Here is a 22169-nt window from a genome sequence, read left to right as displayed (position 1 = left end):
AAGAAATACAGTGTGTGTGCGCATGAGATTTCTGAAATCTCATAGGCTTTGCTAGTACTGTAAAATGCAGCTAAAAATTAGCATGAAAAACGCCTAGTGTGAACTTAGGGTACCGTCACACAGTACCATTTACATCGCTACGACGGCACGATCCGTGACGTCGCAGCGATCGTATGATTATCGCTCCAGCGTCGTAGACTGCGGTCACACTGTGCAATCACGGCGCTGGAGCGATGCCGAAGTCCCCGGGTAACCAGGGTAAACATCGGGTAACTAAGCGCAGGGCCGCGCTTAGTAACCCGATGTTTACCGTGGTTACCAGCGTAAAAGTAAAAAAAAACAAACCGTACATGCTCACCATCTGATGTCCGTCCGGTCCCTTGCCGTCCGCTTCCTGCTCTGACAGATCCGGCCGTACAGTGAGAGCAGAGCGCAGTGGTGACGTCACCGCTGTGATCTGCTCTCACTTTCCAGCCGGCAGACAGTCAGAGCAGGAAGCAGACGGCAAGGGACCTGACGGGCATCAGATGGTGAGTATGTACGGTTTGTTTTTTTTTACTTTTACGCTGGTAACCACGGTAAACATCGGGTTACTAAGCGCGGCCCTGCGCTTAGTTACCCGATGTTTACCCTGGTTACCAGCGAACACATCGCTGGATCGCTGTCACACACAACGATCCAGCGATGTCAGCGGGTGATCAAGCGACGAAAGAAAGTTTGAAACGATGTGCTACGACGTACGATTCTCAGCAGGGTGCCTGATCGCAGTAGCGTGTCAGACACTGCGAGATCGTAACGATATCGCTACAACGTCACGAATCGTGCCGTCGTAGCGATAAAAATGCCACTGTGTGATGGTACCCTTAGCCTTAAAGTCAAATATGTAAAGAGTAGGGATGAGTGGAGTCGTGTAAGTTCGGGTTTTTGTACTCGACCTTTGCTCCAAAGTTCAGATCAGGTACCAGAACTGTTACCAAAACCTACTGAAAAAAATGGAGAGCTGAACTTTGTATCTGGGGGAAAAAAACCAAACTCTCTCTCATCAAACCGTGTTAGTTTGGAAGTGGAATTGTTTATCTACAGTTTTACAAAATGACACTCCTGTAAGTATGAATGTCAACCGGGCTTTGGAGTGAAGGGTCAAGCGTGTACAAAATATCATTCTTTCTGGCGCCAATAGGACTCGATTCAGTAAAGCGTTCAAGAGTCGTAAAATGTAGGCACAAGTTGTAGTCACGCCTAAATTTCGCAACTTGGCATTTTCACACCAGCCTGCCAAAATGGGCAGAGCTGGGGCAGGACAAGAGCGTGACACCACAGCTCGTCTAATTTGTGACATGCGGTGGCGTTCCATATGACACATCTTAATCCAATTCTTACGACCATCAGACTTGACAGTTGGCAAAGTGTATCAGATTTATGAAAAGTGAGCCCCAGAACTGTGCGTGCAGACACCGCTGGAACGGCACCGCCACGGGAGGCAACTCTAGGCATTTTTATCGAGGCCAAACATTTAGATTAAGAAGGTGTTACCCTAGTAGTGGACAACCCCTTTAATTTACATCATAAAGATGGTTTGTCATAAAAGACAGGGTTTTTTTTGCACAGTTCTTATAAAATTTCATGTTTATCAGAATATTACATGACGTTTGTAGCTAGATTTGGGGACAATCTTAGAATATTTCTCAATATTCAACAGCTATTGGTGATTCTTCATCCTTTGCCCCAAATACTCAGACTATGTTTTTCATTAATTATAAATCTGCACCCGTCCGACCTGTTTGGCCACACCAAGGGTGAACAGACTTGTGCATTTGGACTGAACAGTCAATCTCTGCTGATAGGTTCACTTTAAGCTACAGATACTAGGGCCATCCTAATTCTGTTACTTTCATTAATGATTTAATCTGTCCCCTTTTAGATAACTGTAATATGACACTCCAAACCCCTCGGTTGCGCCAATATTGGATTTAGCCATGAAGTACGACCATGGTGTAGGTTAAGCACGCTAATTTTGGTGTCCAAATGTTTGTCCATAGGTGAAATAAGGAAATATACAATACCGTACCGTCGATTATATGCATCACAAATAAAAACTGTCCAGCCGTAATCTGTGTTACCGTTTTATTTGGTGAGCGTCACATTTCCAAACACTTCATTTCCTTTGTCTACATAGGTGCTTAATATCCTGAACAGAAGCTGTTTTACAAACTCGCATTAATTGTATTTGGTGACCTTACTCCTGAGTTAGTGAAGCAGAATATTGATTCTCGGCTGCACGTCTATATAATTTCCTTAACAGTCAGAATGTTCTTGTTAAGAGGATCAAATTTGCACATACAGACTACAAAATTAGTAGCATATTGCAGCATTTATCAGTCACGCTAGGAAGTAATGCCTAAGACTGCTCCGTGTCACCACGAGGCCTGAATGCAAGTAGATGAGAATAAGGAGAGGTAGTGGGAGTCAATCTTCTAATACAGTCGCGCACCTTTTTTTTTTTTTTCAGAAATGTCTGTGCCTGCCCCATTCATCTAAATAGTTTTTCAGAAATCCACAGATATGCTGCAGAAACAACCCCACTCTGATGAATGAAATAATTTGTTGAAGAAATTCCTGCAACCAAGTCATCCACCATGTGTGAACGTAACACAATATCCTTTGATAAGTGGTTGTCCATTGAAAACACCATGATAGGTGATGACTTGTTGATTGGTGGTCCAACCCCTGGGACCCTCACCAAAAGGTAGAGCAGGCACTTTTTATCCTTGTTAGAATGGTTCAGCAGTAGTGATGAGCGAATATACTCGTTACTCGAGATTTCCCAAGCACGCTCGGGTGACCTCCGAGTATTTTTTAGTGCTCGGAGATTTTGTTTTTTACATCTGTTAGCCAGCATAAGTACATGTGGGGATTCCCTAGAAACCAGGCAACCCCCACATGTACTTATGCTGGCTAACAGATGTAAATCATTCATCTGTAGCAATAAAAACTAAATTTCCGAGCACTAAAAAAAAATACTCGGAGGACACCCGAGCGTGCTCGGGAAATCTCGAGTAACAAGTATATTCGCTCATCACTATTCAGCAGTGAATATGCTAGACCGCTGCTCCATTCTCTATGGGGCAGCAGAACACTGTGCTCGACTTTTTCCGGCAGCCCTATAGAGCGTTAATGAAGAAGCTGTCGGGCGTCCCACCTGCTGCTTTATTTTGTAACTGGGATAAAAGGGTCCCCAGCCGGGATGAAAATTTCCCATTTTGTTGATCGGTGTGGGTCCTAATGGTGACAACTTGTTTTCATTGGACAACCCCTTTAACCAGCAATCACCTAGGGGCGGCATAAGATGCACAGGAGTCACCGTAGCCATGTTGTCTGTATTCACCATGGCTTCCTCATCAATATTCATTTTTGTATAGAGTATCACAGGTCAGGATGAAATATTCGGAGATCTTCCTCACGGAACAAACACATTCTAGGCAGGACTACTATTACAATTACCTGGACAAAGACGATAGACTCCCATAAGTAGATAAAACACAAAATCCGTGAATGTGCCTCTGCCCATTAGCAGATACTACACCGGTCTGATAAATGATTGCTAAGCCTTCTAACACTGGTGAATGTCTATGAAGAAGCAACGCTACATGGTACCTTCGCCCCAAGAAGCCTTCATAGTATTGAGCATTTTTCCCTCAGGAGGCATAGAGGGGCTTTAGTATAACATTTGGTGCAAACAAAACCATAGTGGTGTCAATGTGAACCAGATACGTTGGAAAATGAAAGTCTCTGGTTGTTAGATTATCACTTTATCTTTACAGCAGTTTTCTTAATTGTCCCCCAGCAGTTACTGATCTCACCTATGATCAAGATGTCTAATGCCACGATTGTATCTTGTCTCTAGCAACAAAGTTTTATCACTCAGAAACAACAGTCAGTTGCTTACGACCGGACTACACACAACTTGTTACACTAGAGCTTCTACCAAGAACCTGAAGGCATTGACCCATGATGATAGTCATTTCCTCTATCCAATCCCGCAGACCCCGGTAGTGCTGCTACCTACCTGGTACAGTATTTCCCCTTCAGAACACCCAGATTTCTGATAGGGAAGCAAAGGAACGGTGATCGGTGCCCCAACAAGAGTCTAAACAAGTGTCACAGCAGGTCTGATCTAATAGAGATAGGTTACATTTAATTGCGGGACACCCACCTTTAGGGGAACCTATGATCACTCATTCCTTTATTATTAGAATTGTGTTCCACAATAATCTGTTATTCCCGTTGGACTTGCCTGTCACAATACACATGGTGTGAAGCCTCCATAGATAGCAGCAACACTTATTTGAAGTATAACTCCATTTCTAAATTAAAACATTTTTTATACGTCAGATTTGGGTGTTAAAGACCAAAAACAATCACAAACGAAAGTCATGGAATCACTCACCTAAACTCTGTATGGGGGGTTGGGTTGAGTAGACTAATGTTGGCCAAACCTACTGATCTTGACGGGTCACCAGTCTAATGTGTATGGGGGTCCCAAACAATTAATTTTTAGGGGATTTACCAACTCTCATTCAGATAGACAGTGGTTCGAGGAAATACCGGAAATAAGAAAACTGGCGCAGTATTAAAAATGCTAACACAAGTCTAACACAATACATATGCAAATTAGTGCAGTAAAAACACATTGCCCGAGCAAATGCTATTTTGGGTTTCATTCTTTTGTAGTAATTAAAATAAAACTTCAGCTTTAATAAATGTTGGTGGCATCGTCCGTAAATGTAAGCATATTTCAACATTTCATATCTGGAAACCATCAGCTGCATTTGTCTTATTTTTAAGCAAGGATTGTCTTTACATACAATTACTATGTGTCTCACTATGTAGCAGGAGTAAGAGATGATGTATAGGGGCACACATCTTGATCTCGCAGTGGGATATCATTGCATCAAGTGTCCTTAGCACACAGAGGATTAATGAAATGAAAGTTAAGAAAAAAAAATAGGTATGTACAAGATTCTTATTATTGTGAAATTCTCTGAGGACCATTATCTTCATAGACTGTGTAGCACAAAGTGTGTGTTTCATGGCAGCTACAATGAGTGTTAGTTAATGGTAAATGCTTACAGCCTCATCTATTGTATAGTGTTACTAGAGTCCCGACTGTTTAATTGTAATGAAATGACTCTGCTGACCCTGCCCCATTCTACACACTCAAGTCAGGTATTGATTATTTACTTGGATGCTGAAGTGTAAATGAGCATCTGCTATTATTGTGATAGTGAGCAGTGCTTACATTTCCAGTCATAATTAAAAGTAAAGCTATGAAAAAATTTGCTTGCAATATAGCAAATATTAATTAAAGGTGACCTTTAGTGATGAGCGAGTATACTCGTTGCTCGGGTTTTCCTGAGCACGCTTGGGTAGTCTCCAAGTATTTGTTAGTGTTCAGAGATTTAGTTTTTTCCATGCAGCTGCATGATTTACGGCTGCTAGATAGGCTGAATACATGTGAGGATTCCCTAGCAACCCCCACATGTATTCAGGCTGTCCAGCAGCCGTAAATCATGCAGCCGAGGTGACAAAAACAATCTCCGAGCACTAACAAATACTCGGAGATCACCCGAGGTGCTCAGGAAAACCCGAGCAACGAGTATACTCGCTCATCACTAGTGACGTTTCAATGACTATGAACTCCTTCTAAACTAGTTTTTTTATTGCTCCAATACATCCAAAATTATAAAAAAAATGAATCAAGTGTGCAAATAGTTTAATTTTCCAATTGTTTTGCTTGCAACTCCACGGCAACAGAGATACTATGTGTAGTCAGATCTCACAGGTCATGCACTTCATTCAAAAACTACCGAACCTAAATTACTGCAGGATCGGACTACATAGAGTAAGGTTGTTGTCTCTTTACCATAGATATGGACACTTGGTAATTCTCTACAGCTTCGTAATGCATTGGTGCTATAAAAAAGTAATGAAGGCGCACATAGCCTTTGTTTGTTTTGCACAGTAGCAACTCATTAAATAAATATAACCTAAAAAGCTAAAATGTAAACTATTAAAAAGGAATTATTCAATACCTTGGACACAAATCCTAATCTTAAGATGAGCGATGAAGTCCAATAAATAGGAAACAAATGTACAGTCCCCCAGAGAAAATTAAGGGGTAGCATTTATGGTAGAGGGAGGCAAGGAAACCAGACTGCATTTCCCACAGATACCAGATTCTGTCATTTCGTAAATGAAGACCATCATCATTGGCCGCTATGGGAAAGTATACTTTTTCCTACTCAGCTTTTTTCACAAAGGTTCCCATAGGTGCAGCTGGTAATATCACTGGTGTGGGAATCCTGCTAAGGCTACGGTGTTCACACTTTTGATGGATCTTCTGTTGGCGGAGCAGCCGACTGATGTTCCAGAGCAGAATATTTCACTGAAAAAGGAACAGTAATTCCATTAGTCCATGAGATAACATCCATCACCATCTTATCGGGTGCAGTGCTCACATCTGCAATTTGCCGTTCTGTGGAAAGTTTTGTTTCACTAAACTTCAGAGTATGGGGTAAAAGATGTTGACGGTGGAGCAAGAACGACCGCAAAGCCACTGGTGTTTTCCTAAAGCGACTTAACATAGGAAAACCCAGTGGCTGTGCCCGCATCTAACAGATAATGCGATAACTGTGTGGTAGCGGTGTACCAACTCTTCCATACACATGAATGCTCTATGAGGAGAGAGGAGAAAGCCACTGCCAGAAGCTTCGGACGGCGGCTTATCTCCAGGAGAACAAGAGTCATTTCATTTTAAAGTGAATGGTCCTTATTCCCTCCAACTCTATATTGATTTGACTGTCAGCCAATCGTGCTGATATTGGCAAGTTTTGCTGACTTTAATCAAATGTGTATCACGGCTTTTAGGGAACTGCTCATGTAACCAGTCTAACGGTGGCATACTCTGCAATAATATTTTGCTACCAAACAGTCAAAGTTTGGTATTTCTAAGTGAGGGGAAAATACTCTCAGCACATGCTTAATTTGTTCATAGATCCTTATGGGACAACTAGATGCCAAAAAGTAGGTCTTGGTATACTTTATTTTCAATCACTATTTTTTTCTTACTACAAAATAAGCAAGTAAACACGGTTACCAAAAATAAATATTCACTTTAAAGAGAACCGGTTAGCAAGTCAAAAGCGACCAGTTTTTGCTCTTATTTTATTCCCTCATTTTATTGATTTTTTTTTTTATCCACTATACAGTTCCAGAGATATGGGCCTTTGTAGTAAGTGATAATTTTTATGGTCTTCACCAAGGGGGAATTGATTACAAGGTAACAATGCAGAGCAGCCTAAATACACGCCCCAGAGGATCCAGTGAGCCACGCCCACTTTATAAATGTTAGCACTAAAGAAAAAGGCCCATCTCTCTGGATCCATATGGCAGATTTAAATAAAAAATACAAAAAAAAACAGAATTCTTTGTAAGGTTAACTGTCCCATAGTCACTCTCTGAGTATAGTAAATTTTGTTTCTTACATGCATGGAAAGAGTCTACTGTATTAATGCAGAGTGTGGGCAGATGAAAGTCAAACAATTTACTTTAATGGCATTCTGCCTTTTAAGAGGACAATAATGACCCCACATAGACGATAAACATTTGACCATCAAGACCCTCACACACTTAGAATCGGGTCTCAAACCCATGTTCCTTCTCAGTGCAGAGTCATAGTAAAAAAGTGATTGAATGGAGTAGCATTTGACCGTGTACTTTGCCACTTCATTTAGTATCTGTGGGGCTGGGGCAAACATGGCTAGACTCCTATTTCTCCATCAGTCCCATAGACAAGGAGAGGCAGGGGACACATGTGACCACTACCCCATCATGATGGTCATGCTGTGAAAAGGAAAATGGGGCTGGTTACAGCTGGTCTACTATGCAGTGTGTGAGTGCTAAATGCCAATCCATTTAGTGGCAGCTCAATATAGTCACTGGCATCTCACCTTGAGGTTCTTCTACCATCACAGCCTCCATGTTTTCTCCTTTGACATACTCAGCATTTAGTCCTTCTGTGGAATAAGTAGAGAATAATTATTCTGGGTCTGATCCAGCAGCTGTCTGCACAAATCAGAACCACTGTCCATAGCCATTACGGGTATAAGAAGTCCATCATGTGGGTAACTAGGAAGGCCCAGGAAGGGTTGTATTCCTTCAGACATGTCTAGTAGGCGTACACTAGTGATGAGAGAACGTGCTTGGACAGGGTGCTATCCGACCATGCTCGGGTGCTGAGTGACTTCGGCGTGATTGAATAATATGTTCGAGTCCCCGCGGCTGTATGTCTCATATGTTAGACAGCCTCAACACATGCAGGGATTACCATACATTTCGAGCACGCTGAAGACACTCGGTTAGCACCCGAGCATTCTTGGATAACATCTTATCTGAGAACGTTCACTCATCACCAACCTACCTCACTCTATACAGTTATCTACAAGAGCCATTATCGCCCATTCTGAGTCACATTAATACAGCAGGCCTTGCTGGCTTCACATATCATTTTCTTTGTCCTGGAGGCAAAAAAAAAAGAAGCGTTTCTTCTGCACGGCTCATTTGATGTTTTTTGCAGCAGGGATACAATGATGCTGAGCTGTGGCTGAGACACCGGTATGAAAGGCTTCATGGATACGGGGGCCGCGAGGAGCCGTGCAAACTATAAAGGATTACAGCAGATGACGGAATTGAGATAACGTTACAAAACCAAGTCTCTAGTGAGGAAGGAAACGAGAGGATATACGGTAAATTAAATCAGCAGCAAATTCACTAATGTTTGACTTTACAAGCTCTTTGATGATGTATTAATATGTATTTTATACAATAATTGAGCCTAGCATTCACCAAGCGATTTTAGTCCTGTGGAATGGATGCTGTTAGAAATGACCCATGGCTTTAGGTAGCTGGGAATAAAAACAAAACAAAAAAAACTGCATGCATCGAACCATCTCTTGGGATTCAGGCCATTTACTGAATGGCAGATTATAGTCTAGGTGAAAAAAACAACAACCAGTCATCATGTGCTAGTCTTGTCTGATTCACCGACCACACCAGTGCACGTAAATATTAGGCACCTCTGGCACTCATCCCCCATTTGGAAGAGCACAATGAGCTGGGCACCACCGCAATTTTTGAACATGACAGCCTGCAAAGGTCATTGCTTGTCTAAATTTGGTCTTCAACGAAAAAGTACTATTGGCCATCAGAAAAGAGGATTCCACTCTATGATTTCATGCATCTGCCTCCTCCTCTTTCCTACTAGCCTGTTTTTTTGGCTGCATCCTCTGGTGTCAGGCCGTATGTTGAATATAGACATAATAATATACACATAGTGAAGGGAAGCCGACAACTCGTGTACCAAGAAGTGTTACTGTATAAACAGCTTCTGTCCTAGCGTATGGACTACATGACTCGTATGCCATGTGCCAATAATGGCATCCGTTTGGAGCTGGCAACCTGGTCATTATCATTCTGTCTGCACCCCTTACTAATTGTTGGAAAAGTCTCAGACAAAAAAATATCAAATGAAAGCTCCTACGTTAGTTTTATATTGTTAGGTATTAATATTCTTTGTCATTTATACACCCACTCCAGCCTCGCCACAGATCGCGCAAACCATATAATCCAGGATTCAGAAATGCAGCACTGCCACTGGTCTGATCCACCTTCTGTTGTCTATAGGTTAGTGCCCTTCTTCTCTGGTGATGACTACACGGGAACGAACGTTCCTCTGAACGTTTACACAATTAGCAACTATCTCACTAACGAGCTACTCACAACAGTTACGCTGTCAAGAAGGGAGATCCATTAGTATATATATATATATATATATATATATATATATATATATATATATATATATATATATATATATATATATATATATATATAATTTTTTTTTTTTTTTTTTTTTTTAAAAGCAGACCTTTCACCATGTGATTGGACACACAATATAATAGTGGCTGCTGAGCCGAATAATATGTTGTTGTTTTGTTTTTTTTTCTTTATTTACTTCATCTCACCTTTGTGGATACATTAGCAACCAAATATTTGTCACCGGATAAATTAAATTTTAGTTAGTGATTGTCCCTTGCCAGTGTCTGAAGCCCACATAAGGCTGAAGATATACCGTATATACTCGAGTATAAGCTGACCCGAGTATAAGCCGAGACCCCTAATTTTGCCACAAAAAACTGGAAAAATGTATTGACTCCAGTATAAGCCTAGGGTGGGAAATGCAGCAGCTACTGGTAAATTTCACAAATAAAAATAGATACCAATAAAAATAAAATTCATTGAGACATCAGTAGTCTAAGTGTTTTTGAATATCCATATTGAATCAGGAGCCCCATATAATGCTCCATACAGTTCATGATGGGCCCCATAAGGTGCGCCATACAAAAATATGCCCCATATAATACTGCACAAAGGTTAATGATGGCCCCATAAGATGCTCCATATTAAAATATGCCCCATACAATGTTCCATCAAATTTGATGGCCCCATAATATGACCAATATGCTGCTGCTGCGATTAAAAAAAAAAAAGACATACCTCTCGTCGCTGGGGGCCAGGTGCCAGTGTCCTGAGTAGGTGGGGACACCGGCGCGCTATGGGGGCCAGGTGCCAGAGTCGCCACTTGCGATATTCACCTGTTCCCGTTCCACCATCGCTGTATCTTCCAGGTCTCTGTAGTGACTGTTCAGGCAGAGGACGCGCACTAAACACATCATCGCACCCTCTGATCTGAACGTCACAGCCAGAGGACGCGGAAGACACAGCCCGGCGGTGGAACGGAGACAGGTGAATATTGCATGGCTCACACTTCCCCATCATACTCACCCTCCTGGCGCAGTCACTGCACTTCCCTGCTTCTCCGTTGTCCTGGGGCCGGCAGTTCCTTCCAGTGCTGAGCGGTCACATGATACCGCTCATTAAAGTAATGAATATGCGCTCCACACCTATGGGAGTGGAGTCGCGTGCATATTCATTATTTTAAAGAGCGGTACCACGTGACCGCTGAACACAGGAAGAGCTGCCGGCGCCGGAGACCAGAGAAGCAGGGAAGTGCAGAGACCGCGCCAGGAGGGGGTGAGTATGATGTGACAGCCACCGGCTCCTGCCCTACCCCTCCGACCCCCTGGGACAATGACTTAAGTATAAGCAAAGGGGCACTTTCAGCCTAAAAAATGGGCTGAAAATCTCGGCTTAGGCCTCTGTCACACTAGCGTCGTACGACGCACATTGCAATGCGTCGTTTTGGGAAAAAAACGCATCCTGCAAAATTGCTTGCAGGATGCGTTTTTTCTCCATAGAGTAACGTTAGCGACGCATTGCCACACGTCGCAACCGTGTAACGTTTATTGGTGTGTCGTATCCAGCATTCCTGACCGTGCATGCGTGGCCGGAACTCCGCCCCCTCCTCCCCGGAGCTTACAATGGGGCAGCGGATGCGTGGAAAAACTGCATCCGCTGCCCCCGTTGTGCAGCGCTTTCACAGTATGCAACGTGCGTCGTACGACGCTAGTGTGAAAGTAGCCTTATACTCGAGTTTATACGGTACTACACATAGTCAAAACCCACTAGATTGTACCTTTATTTTTTACATAATGTACCTCCATACCAGTTGCTCTGGCTATAGGTCTAGCCTTGCCTTACCAATACAGATGTTTGGAGATGAATGTATTATTCCAAGTGACTCCTTTATACCCACCCCCCCACTTACTCCCCATGATAGACGAAAAAAACACATACGTTGAATACTGAAGCAAAATTTCTTCTGTTGATAGGAGATATAGCTGGATACAGCCCCGACTAATGCCATCACCAGAGCACTTGCAATCCCTGCAATGGTTCCAGTTTCTGCTAAATTTCCTATAAAGAGAAAATGTTAAGACAATAATGTAAAGTTCAAGCCAAGTAGCATTTCCCCCAAAAAGCAACCATAGTTTAATACTGCCGTGTAATTTATTTTTGGGAGAAGTGACAACCAATATTGCTACTTAGCCATGATGTGCTATAGAAACAAAAGGATATATTGCTGTAAAATAAGAAAGATTACAACTTACAGAAGCCAAAAGAGGGGCTTTTTAGTGGTCAGCCTTTAAAAAAAACCATACTGTATACCCATAAAACCTATTGTAGAGTGTTATTACACACAGAAAAAAAACACTACTTGAATAACGACTCTCCCACACTAGCCCTTGTTCACCAATTTATTAGTCAAATGATCCCTTAAAGTAATCTATGTTAATCTTTCTCTATGCATAGGTGCTGGCTGGTGACTACTCTCATCAGCGTCATCTGTTATCGCTAGCGAGACTAGGCGCAAGGATAGTAGTCACCAGCCGCCGTCTGACCGGCGGTTACCTGATCTCCGCCAGTCACAGAGGCTGGTTCACACTCTGCCCTCTGTGTGACAGTGTGGGAACCGGTAGCTGTCTGCGATACCCAGTGGCTGTCACCGGCAGTGACTTCAGTAAGGTTACCACCGGTCAGACACGCTGTTTCCCATGCTGTCACACAGGGGCCAAGTGGGAACTGCCGGCTATTTGGGCACAACATTCACTTGAGTGGGGTTCGGAATCAAGTTCAGGTACTGTTCTGGTACCCGAACCAAACTTTTTTTTTTATATAGTTCAGCAGAACCCGATGGACTCAAACATCCACAGGTCAGCCCATCCTTACTCCCTTTCTTTGAACTGGGTATTGCATTTATAATTTACTAGCTATTGAACCCGTTCTACGCCCGGGTGGCGAGCATTTATATTGGAATATGGTCTCCATCCTGGTATGTGCTGCTCCCATCCTGTCATATGCTGCTCCATCCTGCGCCCCCATCCTGTCATGTGCTGCTCCACCGTGTCATGTGCTGCTCCATCCTGCGCCCCCATCCTGTCATGTGCTGCTCCACCGTGTCATGTGCTGCTCCATCCTGCATCCCCATCCTGTCATGTGCTGCTCCACCGTGTCATGTGCTGCTCCATCCTGCGCCCCCATCCTGTCATGTGCTGCTCCATCCTGCGCCCCCATCCTGTCATGTGCCACTCCACCGTGTCATGTGCTGCTCCATCCTCATCCCCATCCTGTCATGTGCTCCCATCCTGCGCCCCCATCCTATCACGTGCTGCTCCATCCTGCGCCCCCATCAGTGCGGGCGGCTGTGCTGAGTGCGGGCGGCTGTGCTGAGTGCGGGCGGCTGTGCTGAGTGCGGGTGGCTGTGCTGAGTGCGGGCGGCTGTATGTGGCTGTGCTGAGTGCGGGCGGCTGTATGTGACGTGGCTGTGCTGGGTGCGGGCGGCTGTGCTGGGTGCGGCAGCTGTGGACGGCTGTGCTGGGTGCGGTGGCTGTGCTGGGTGCAGCGGCTGTGCTGGGTGCAGCGGCTGTGCGTGGCTGTAGGCGGCTGTGGGAGGCTGTGCTGGGTGCGGCGGCTGTGCTGGGTGCGGTGGCTGTGCTGGGTGCGGCGGCTGTCCGTGGCTGTAGGCGGCTGTGCGTGGCTGTGGGCGGCTGTGCTGGGTGCGGAGGCTGTGCGTGGCTGTGGCGGCTGTGCGTGGCTGTGCTGAGTGCGGGCGGCTGTGCTGAGTGCGGGTGGCTGTGCTGAGTGCGGGCGGCTGTATGTGGCTGTGCTGAGTGCGGGCGGCTGTATGTGACGTGGCTGTGCTGGGTGCGGGCGGCTGTGCTGGGTGCGGCAGCTGTGGACGGCTGTGCTGGGTGCGGTGGCTGTGCTGGGTGCAGCGGCTGTGCTGGGTGCAGCGGCTGTGCGTGGCTGTAGACGGCTGTGTGTGGCTGTGGGAGGCTGTGCTGGGTGCGGCGGCTGTGCTGGGTGCGGTGGCTGTGCTGGGTGCGGCGGCTGTGCGTGGCTGTAGGTGGCTGTGCGTGGCTGTGGGCGGCTGTGCTGGGTGCGGAGGCTGTGCGTGGCTGTGGCGGCTGTGCGTGGCTGTGCTGGGTGCGGCGGCTGTGCTGGGTGCGGCGGATGTGCTGGGTGCGGCGGATGTGCTGGGTGCGGCGGCTGTGCGTGGCTGTGGGCGGCTGTGCTGGGTGCGGCGGCTGTGGGCGGCTGTGCGTGGCTGTGCTGGGTGCGGCGGCTGTGCGTGGCTGTGGGCGGCTGTGCGTGGCTGTGGGCAGCTGTGCTGGGTGCGGCGGCTGTGCTGGGTGCGGCGGCTGTCCGTGGCTGTGGGCGGCTGTGCGTGGCTGTGGGAGGCTGTGCTGGGTGCGGCGGCTGTGCGTGGCTGTAGGCGGCTGTGCATGGCTGTGCTGGGTGCGGCGGATGTGCTGGGTGCGGCGGCTGTGCTGGGTGCGGCGGCTGTGGGTGGCTGTGCTGGGTGCGGCGGCTGTGCGTGGCTGTGGGCTGTGTGTGGCTGTGGGCGGCTGTGCTGGGTGCGGCGGCTGTGGTCGGCTGTGCTGGGTGCGGCGGCTGTGCGTTGCTATGGGTGGCTGTACGTGGCTGTGGGCGGCTGTGCTGGGTGCGGCGGCTGTGCGTGGCTGTGGTCGGCTGTGCTGGGTGCGGCTGTGCGTGGTTGTGGGCGGCTGTGCGTGGTTGTGGGCGGCTGTGCGTGGCTGTGGGCGGCTGTGCGTGGCTGTGGGCGGCTGTGCTGGGTGCGGCGGCTGTGGTTGGCTGTGCTGGGTGCGGCGGCTGTGCGTGGCTGTGGGCGGCTGTGCTGGGTGTGGCGGCTGTGCGTGGCTGTGCTGGGTGCGGCAGCTGTGCTGGGTGCGGCGGCTGTGGGCGCCTGTGCGTGGCTGTGGGCGGCTATGGTCGGCTGTGCTGGGTGCGGCGGCTGTGCGTTGCTGTGGGCGGCTGTGCGTGGCTGTGCTGGGCGCGGCGGCTGTGCTGGGTGCGGCCATTTTCTTGGTCCTGCTCCCGGAGTCGGCGCCTGCGCAGTCCGCGCTTTCCGGCGCCATTTTCTTGAAGACACTGCAATGTGTCTTCAAGAAAATGGCGCCGGAAAGCGCGGACTGCGCAGGCGCCGATTCCGGGAGCAGGGGGACAGTCACGGCCCGGAAGCGCGTCGGTGGAACGGGTCAGGTAAGTATACTCACCCTCCGCCTCCTGGCTCGTCCCTGCTTGTCCGGTGGAGATCGCGGTGTGCGTTCAGCGCTTACGCATACCGCGATCTCCTGGGAGCGTCGCTCTGTGCGGTCCAGACTGCGCCGGCGCTTGCGCTTGCGCAGTCTATAGAGGCTTCGGACAGAGTGACGCTCCCACCGTTATATTATAGATATAGCTTCCCATTTCTGGGTGCCACTGTTGGCCACGTTCCTGCTCAGTCCTTATTCACATTGAGGTAATTTTTTTACACATGGTAAAGTCTTAATACCAGAGGTTAGGACTGTCCTGACTGGATACACCTTGGTGTTGGTGGGATGACTTAACACTTTTTTCTTTTTTGCCAAAAACATTGTTTACCAAGTACCCCATGTTATTTATATGCACTATTGTTTTTTACTTTCTTATAGCAGGGGATATGTTCATTTTGTTTCTGTCTTAGATTCCAAGACATGATGTAATAAATCCAGGAAGTTCCAACGGTAATCCAAGAGTGTAATGTCCCACGACGTCCATTAAATCCAATGGAATCTCGTTCTAAGAAAGTTCTCAGAACGAGGCTTCATAGTTCATGCCTGTTCAGCGGTAGGCACAAAGTTTCTCACAGTCCTGCCTGCGAGTAACCCTACTGAGGCTCATTCAGAAAGTACTCAGAACAAGGCTCAATAGTGTTACTCGTGGTCATCGGCAGGAATGAGCGTGAGAATTACTGTCGGAACTTCCTGGATTTATTTTTAATTCATAAACTGGTAAATGAAGGAGTGTAGGAAAATCTTTATTCAAACTAAGTATTTTTCCCGTGTCTGTGTTTTTTTAACTACGCAATTACCAGGTTTATAATAGCAGACGCCGCTCCATTACTAACCTCTGGGCTTGATTTCAGCGGAGATTACACAGCTGACATCAACCCCAAAATATTACCCGATTTGCTAATGTACCAGGGCAAGCAAAAAGAGTCTGGCAAAGCACAAGGATTAACGCATCTAATGTATTCACCTTTTCCGGGGTGGCTGCTGGCTGCTATTTTTAAGCTCGGGAGGGTCAAAGATCCATGGACCTTCCCGCCCGGAGAATACCAGTACACAGCTGTCTCCTTTTCCTTGGCTGGCTAGCAAAAAAAATGGTGGGGACCACTTTTATTATTTATTTAAATCATTTAAAAAAAAAAAAAACAGTGGGGGTCTCTCTATTTTTGACAACCAGCCAAGAAAGCAGAGAACTGAGGTATGCAGCCTGCTTTACCTGTGCTTGTTATCAGAAATAAAGGGGACTTCACTTTTTTTTTTTTCTCATGCTGCGCCGTCTAATCATAGCCATGGCAATTGTCTTGGCAGTGATAGGGCCAGAAGTGCCCACACCAAAACACAACAATAGGTGTCCCGTCCTGGTTCACCCATCACTTAAAGGGAGGCCACACCCTTGCCTGCTTATACTACAGTTCATTTCTTTCAGTTTTGCTGTAGGTTCTTGCACGAGAGGGTGTGACCTCATTTTATTTGAGCTGAACACTACGTTTATATAGCTTCCCATTGTTGGGTGTCCATAGTTTGGGCCCTTATCCTGCTCGGGCCTTATTCACATTGATGTAATTTTTGACGCATGGTAAGGTTTTAGTACTAAAGGCTAATGCTTTTTACACTGTTATTTATATGCACTATTGCTTTTTACTTACTGAGAACAGGGTATATGTTTATTTGGTTTCTATCTTTAGGTTTTGTTTGTTTAATGGCCAGTGTGAACATGCTCCTACACTTGCATGTACACTAACTGATACTCCAGTTCATTTATTTTGGAATCTGTAGGAATTGTCTAATTAAACAATATTTCTGATAAACAGATTTTACATGAACCCTGGTTAAAAAGAATTGCCCCAAAGAGGCAATTCTTATGACTCATCATTAAGTACGGACCTAATAGAGGGGATCCCCTGCTTTATATCTCCTCTATTAGCCAGAACACAAAGCAACTGGAGAGAGCGCTCCCACTCTGGAGAATTCAATGTGATCATGTATTACATGGCTGCCTGCTCACATAAATGGATGCCTTACTGTTCTACATTTCCCCTGGAGCACAATATTAGCTGACTGAAGGAGAAAATTAGACTTTTTTCAAGGAGGGGTTGTCCTGTTTAGGTTTCATTGGCTAAATGGAGACTACAATAGATGTGTCCACAGCAGGAGATGATATTTACACAGTGGTCGATGATATACTGCAAATTGAATTTCAGTTTAAAAAGAAAAAAAGCCCATTTAGTTGAAAGTAAGAAATCACTATTTCTGGCTTCATGTGACTTGTATCCTACATTTTCACTAGTTTCTTTTCTTGTTTGTTTTTGAAGGCTTTCACCTTAAATTTCAGCTGGATCTGAACTAGTGGGTAGAAACTAGCAGCTATGTCATCTTCCATAAACAGCACAGTTTCTTATACTTAGTGACTCTCCGGACTCCCCCTTACTTTGCCTATAATAGACTGTACTAAGATGAATAACCCTATTACTGTATTTTTTTCCCTCACTGGTGACCCACTAATTGGTCAATTATAAAAATTCTACCCATGATTAGAAATCATCCCGGTAGACCTGTGATATCCACAGCAGCCAATCGGAGAATGCAAAGCTACAGATGGAGGACACAGTAGTGTGAACCAACGATGAGACAAGTTGTGTTTCTGACTGCCTTAAACGCTGTAGCCAAGCTGCAGCCAAAAGATCTCAGCTCTGCTCTACAATGATCGTTCATGCTTAATCACATGCAAAAGAAAAAACACTGATACAAGTGTCTTACAGCTCTACTGGAAACATCTGTATACTATGCCAATTCTACATACACTGCTCAAAAAAATAAATAAAGGGAACACTAAAATCCCACATCCTAGATATCACTGAATGAAATTTTCCAGTTGTAAATCTTTATTCATTACATAGTGGAATGTGTTGAGAACAATAAAACCTAAAAATTATCAATATAAATCACAACTAATATCCCATGGAGGTCTGGAGTTGGAATGATGCTCAAAATCAAAGTGGAAAATAAAGTTACAGGCTGATCCAACTTCAGTGGAAATGCCTCAAGACAAGGAAATGATGTTCAGTAGTGTGTGTGGCCTCCATGTGTCTGTATGACCTCCCTACAACACCTGGGCATGCTCCTGATGAGGCGGCGGATGGTCTCCTGAGGGAGCTCTTCCCAGACCTGGACTAAAGCATCCGCCAACTCCTGGACAGTCTGTGGTGCAACGTGACGTTGGTGGATGGTGCAAGACATGATGTCCCAGATGTGTTCAAATGGATTCAGGTCTGGGGAATGGGCGGGCCAGTCCATAGCTTCAATGCCTTCATCTTGCAGGAACTGCTGACACATTCCAGCCACATGAGGTCTGGCATTGTCCTGCATTTGGAGGAACCCAGGGCCGACCGCACCAGCATATGGTCTCACAAGGGGTCTGAGGATCTCATCTCGGTACCTAATGGCAGTCAGGCTACCTCTGGTGGGTTACATGGAGGGCTGTGCGGCCCTCCAAAGAAATGCCACCCCACAACATTATGGACCCATTGCCAAGCCGACAAAAAACAAAGATGGTCTGTGTAAAGCTTGATAAAGGTCTGTTGACTGAAACGTCGCTACAGGAGGCAGAATAAATGTAAGCTTCTATTTTTTCACCATCCATTGTGGCGCTGTCTCTTTGTTTTTTGTGGTCCTGGTACTGTCCGGGATGGCCTCCCGGGTTTTGGACGTGCGCCCTTGTGTCCGCTGAGACCTTCAATCGTTATATAAAAGGGTGCGGTTTTGACTTTCTTTTGTGTTGACCCCCATTGCCAAGCCGGTCATGCTGAAGGATGTTGCAGGCAGCAGATCACTCTCTATGGCGTCTCCAGACTCTGTCACATGTGCTAAGTGTGAACCTGCTTTCATCTCTGAAGAGCACAGGGCGCCAGTGGCGAATTTGCCAATCCTGGTGTTCTGTGGCAAATGCCAAGCGTCCTGCACAGTGTTGGGCTGTGAGCACGACCCCATCTGTGGACGTCGGGCACACAGACCATCCTCATGGAGTTGGTTTCTAACCGTTTGTGCAAACATGCACATTCGTGGCCTGCTGGAGGTCATTTTGTAGGACTCTGGCAGTGCTCCTCCTGTTCCTCCTTGCACAAAGGCTGAGGTAGACGTCCATCTTCTGTGGTATGTATATGAAAAGTTTACATACCCCGGAAGATGTTTTGCTTTCTTGGCCTTTTTTCAGAAAACGTGAATGATAACAGCAAAACTTTTTTTTTCATTGTCAAACTACTGTGTTTTCGCTTTTTAAATCATAATGACAACCCAATACATCCAAATGACCTTGATCAAAAGTTCACATAGCCTGGTGATTTTGGCCTGATAACATGCACAGAAGTTCACACAAATGGGTTTAGCTGGCTACTAAAGGTAACATCCTCACCTGTGACCTGTTTGCTTGTAATCAGTGTGTGTGCATAAAAGTTGAGCGAGTTTCTGGGATCCAGACAGACTCTTGCATCTTTCATCCAGCCACTGACGTTTCTGGATTGTGAGTCATAGGGAAAGCAAAAGAATTGTCAATGGATCTACGGGAAAAGGTAGTTGAACAGTATAAAACAGGAAAGGGATACAAAAAGATATCCAAGGAATTGATATTGCCAGTCAGCAGCATTCAAACTGTGATTAAAAAATGGAAAATCAGGGGTTCTGTAAAAACAAAACCACGGTCAGGTAGACCAACAAAAATGTCGTCCACAAGAAAAATTATTTGGTATGCAAAGAAAACCCCACAAATAACATCAGCTGAAATACAGGACTCTCTGAAAACTAGTGGTGTGGCTGTTTCAACATGCACAATAAGGAGGCACTTGAAGAAAAATGGGCTGCATGGTCGAGTCACCAGAAAAAAGCCATTACTGCACAAATGCCACAAAGTATCTCGCCTACAATACGCAAAACAGCACAGCAAAACAGCACAGAGACAAGCCTCAAAACTTCTGGAACAAGGTAATTTGGAGTGACGAGACCAAAATTGAACTTTTTGACCACAACCATAAAAGTTATATTTGGAGAGAGGTCAACAAGGCCTATGATGAAAGGAACACCATTCCTACTGTAAAGCACGGAGGGGGATTGCTGATGTTTTGGGGGTGTGAGAGCTACACAGGCACAGGAAACTTGGTCAAAGTTGAAGGAAGGATGAAAGCAGCACGTTATCAGCAAATACTTAAGGCAAATTTGCAATCATCAGCCAGGAAGTTGCTCATGGGACGTACTTGGACGTTCCAACATGACAACGATCCAAAACACAAGGCCAAGTCGAACAGTTATAGGCTACATCAGAACAAAGTGAAGGTTCTGGAGTGGCCATCACAGTCTCCTGACCTCAATATTATTAAGTCACCCTGAGGAGATCTCAAGCACACAGTTCATGCTAGACAGCCCAGTAATTTACAGGAACTGAAGGCTTTTTGCCAAGAAGAGTGGGCAGCTTTACCATCTGAGAAAATAAAGAATCTCATCCACAACTACCACAAAAGTCTTCAAGCTGTCATTGATGTTAGAGGGGGCAATACACAATATTAAGAAATGGGGTATGTGAACTTTTAATCAGGGTCATTTGAATGTTTTAGGTTGTCATTATGATTTAAAAATTGTAAAACACAGTAGTTTGACAATAAATGGCTTCATCCAACCACTAACCATGAGTGGAGAAAAAGTTTTGGTGTTATTCATATTCTCTGAAAACAGGCCAGTACAAATCAGTGTAAGCAGATGATACAATAGTCAGTTACCAGCTGTATGGTAGGCTTTGGTGCTGCGCAACCACATGGGAGGTGTGGGGTGCCAGCGGTTTCCGGTTTCGTCTAACATGATACAACGGAGGTGACCTCCCTTAGAAGAGAACACAGGGCCACAGCCTTGCACGAGCAATTAACCCCTTGGTTGGTACCTCCCTTTCCCGCCCCCAGGTTAGTAATAGTTTCCCTGCCTTGTGTCTAGTAACTGAAACTCCAAAACCTATGATGGATCATAACTTGTCAACGGAAGCTCAACGGCAAGCAATTTAGGTGCTAACTGTCAGGCCGGGCCCCTGTTATACTTGAAGACCAAACATGGCTTCGCTACCTGGCTTCTACTAACCGTTCTACGTATCTCAGCACCCCGGGGTGCTACAACTGGTCAAGACCTTGCCAGGCAATCATCACATTTCTGAGAAAAAGTATCCATTATATGGCTAGGAAGTACAATAGCTCTGTAACTCCTTATTAAATTACGGCTCCCATTCGAGTGGGAGGAGTTTTCTTTGAAGCAGTTAAACCATTTGGGTTCCCAGCAGGGGTTCCTGCCAGAAAGGTCTTGGTCCCAGCTAGGCTTTTAAGGGTGTGAGTTTTTCCACTTGGAGCTTTTGAACCTGGACCACCTGCTGAGCCAGGTGTCCTGTCTCCGCTTCACATTTTGAAGGAGGTCTATAATCTCGGAGTGGATATGATACAGTTCATTAGCATGAAATTATATCCCCCATATTCTTCACAATTAGTACTTTAGTAAGTTATGGTCCAACGTTTATTTCCCATAGGGACTTGGCTGAAGAGGTGGTGGTCGGGGGTGCTTTTTGTAGGCAAGACACCCATCCTGTAGGGACAAGTAATATTATTTGCAAATACAGAATAGCAGAACTGTACCTTGTCCTTGGTCTCTATCATCTTCTTGGTGTCTCCCGTCTCCTTTGTCTCTACCTCTTCCTTTGTCTGGCTTGTAGCCTCCATTCATTATATCGTCTAAATCAGAGTCCGAAAAGTCTGCAATGGAAAATACAGTGTTATTGGTCAAGGACCTTCGTGTTTTCAGCTTCAGTATTCAAAAGCCGGCCAATATAATGATTTCCAGGAACAGTCTCATGAGTTAGGCCATTTCTAGCCACAAAAGCCTTGTGATTACACAATGAATATAACTCTTTATAGCAAGAAAAAGAGAAAGAAGTTTTAATAGGAAAAGCCACACACCAACATTTCATGACCACCTGTATCAATCATCAGGAGAAATTGAAATGACTCCAGTAAACCCCAGCTC

At 45.6% G+C, this 22169-nt stretch overlaps 1 protein-coding gene across 4 annotated transcripts in view; it reads right to left on the bottom strand.

The window, feature by feature from the left end:
• Window positions 1-2110: 2110 nt before the first annotated feature.
• The window catches only part of CD99L2 (CD99 molecule like 2), a 144963-nt gene continuing 124904 nt past the window's right edge, over window positions 2111-22169 (bottom strand). For all 4 annotated transcript variants that reach the window (XM_077285222.1, XM_077285223.1, XM_077285221.1 and 1 more), the window contains 4 exons: window positions 21782-21898; window positions 11815-11934; window positions 8010-8075; window positions 2111-6445 (listed from right to left, as the gene is read on the bottom strand). In XM_077285222.1, coding sequence (XP_077141337.1) covers window positions 6381-6445; window positions 8010-8075; window positions 11815-11934; window positions 21782-21898 — 368 coding nt within the window. In that variant the 3' untranslated portion in view covers window positions 2111-6380. The remainder of the gene's footprint in view (window positions 6446-8009; window positions 8076-11814; window positions 11935-21781; window positions 21899-22169) is intronic.

The sequence above is a fragment of the Ranitomeya variabilis genome, chromosome 2, assembly GCF_051348905.1.
Source record: "Ranitomeya variabilis isolate aRanVar5 chromosome 2, aRanVar5.hap1, whole genome shotgun sequence".
In the NCBI taxonomy this organism is placed as follows: domain Eukaryota; kingdom Metazoa; phylum Chordata; class Amphibia; order Anura; family Dendrobatidae; genus Ranitomeya; species Ranitomeya variabilis.
The sequence above is the reverse complement of the archived record's forward strand: the minus strand, read 5'-3'. Positions and strand labels throughout refer to the sequence as shown.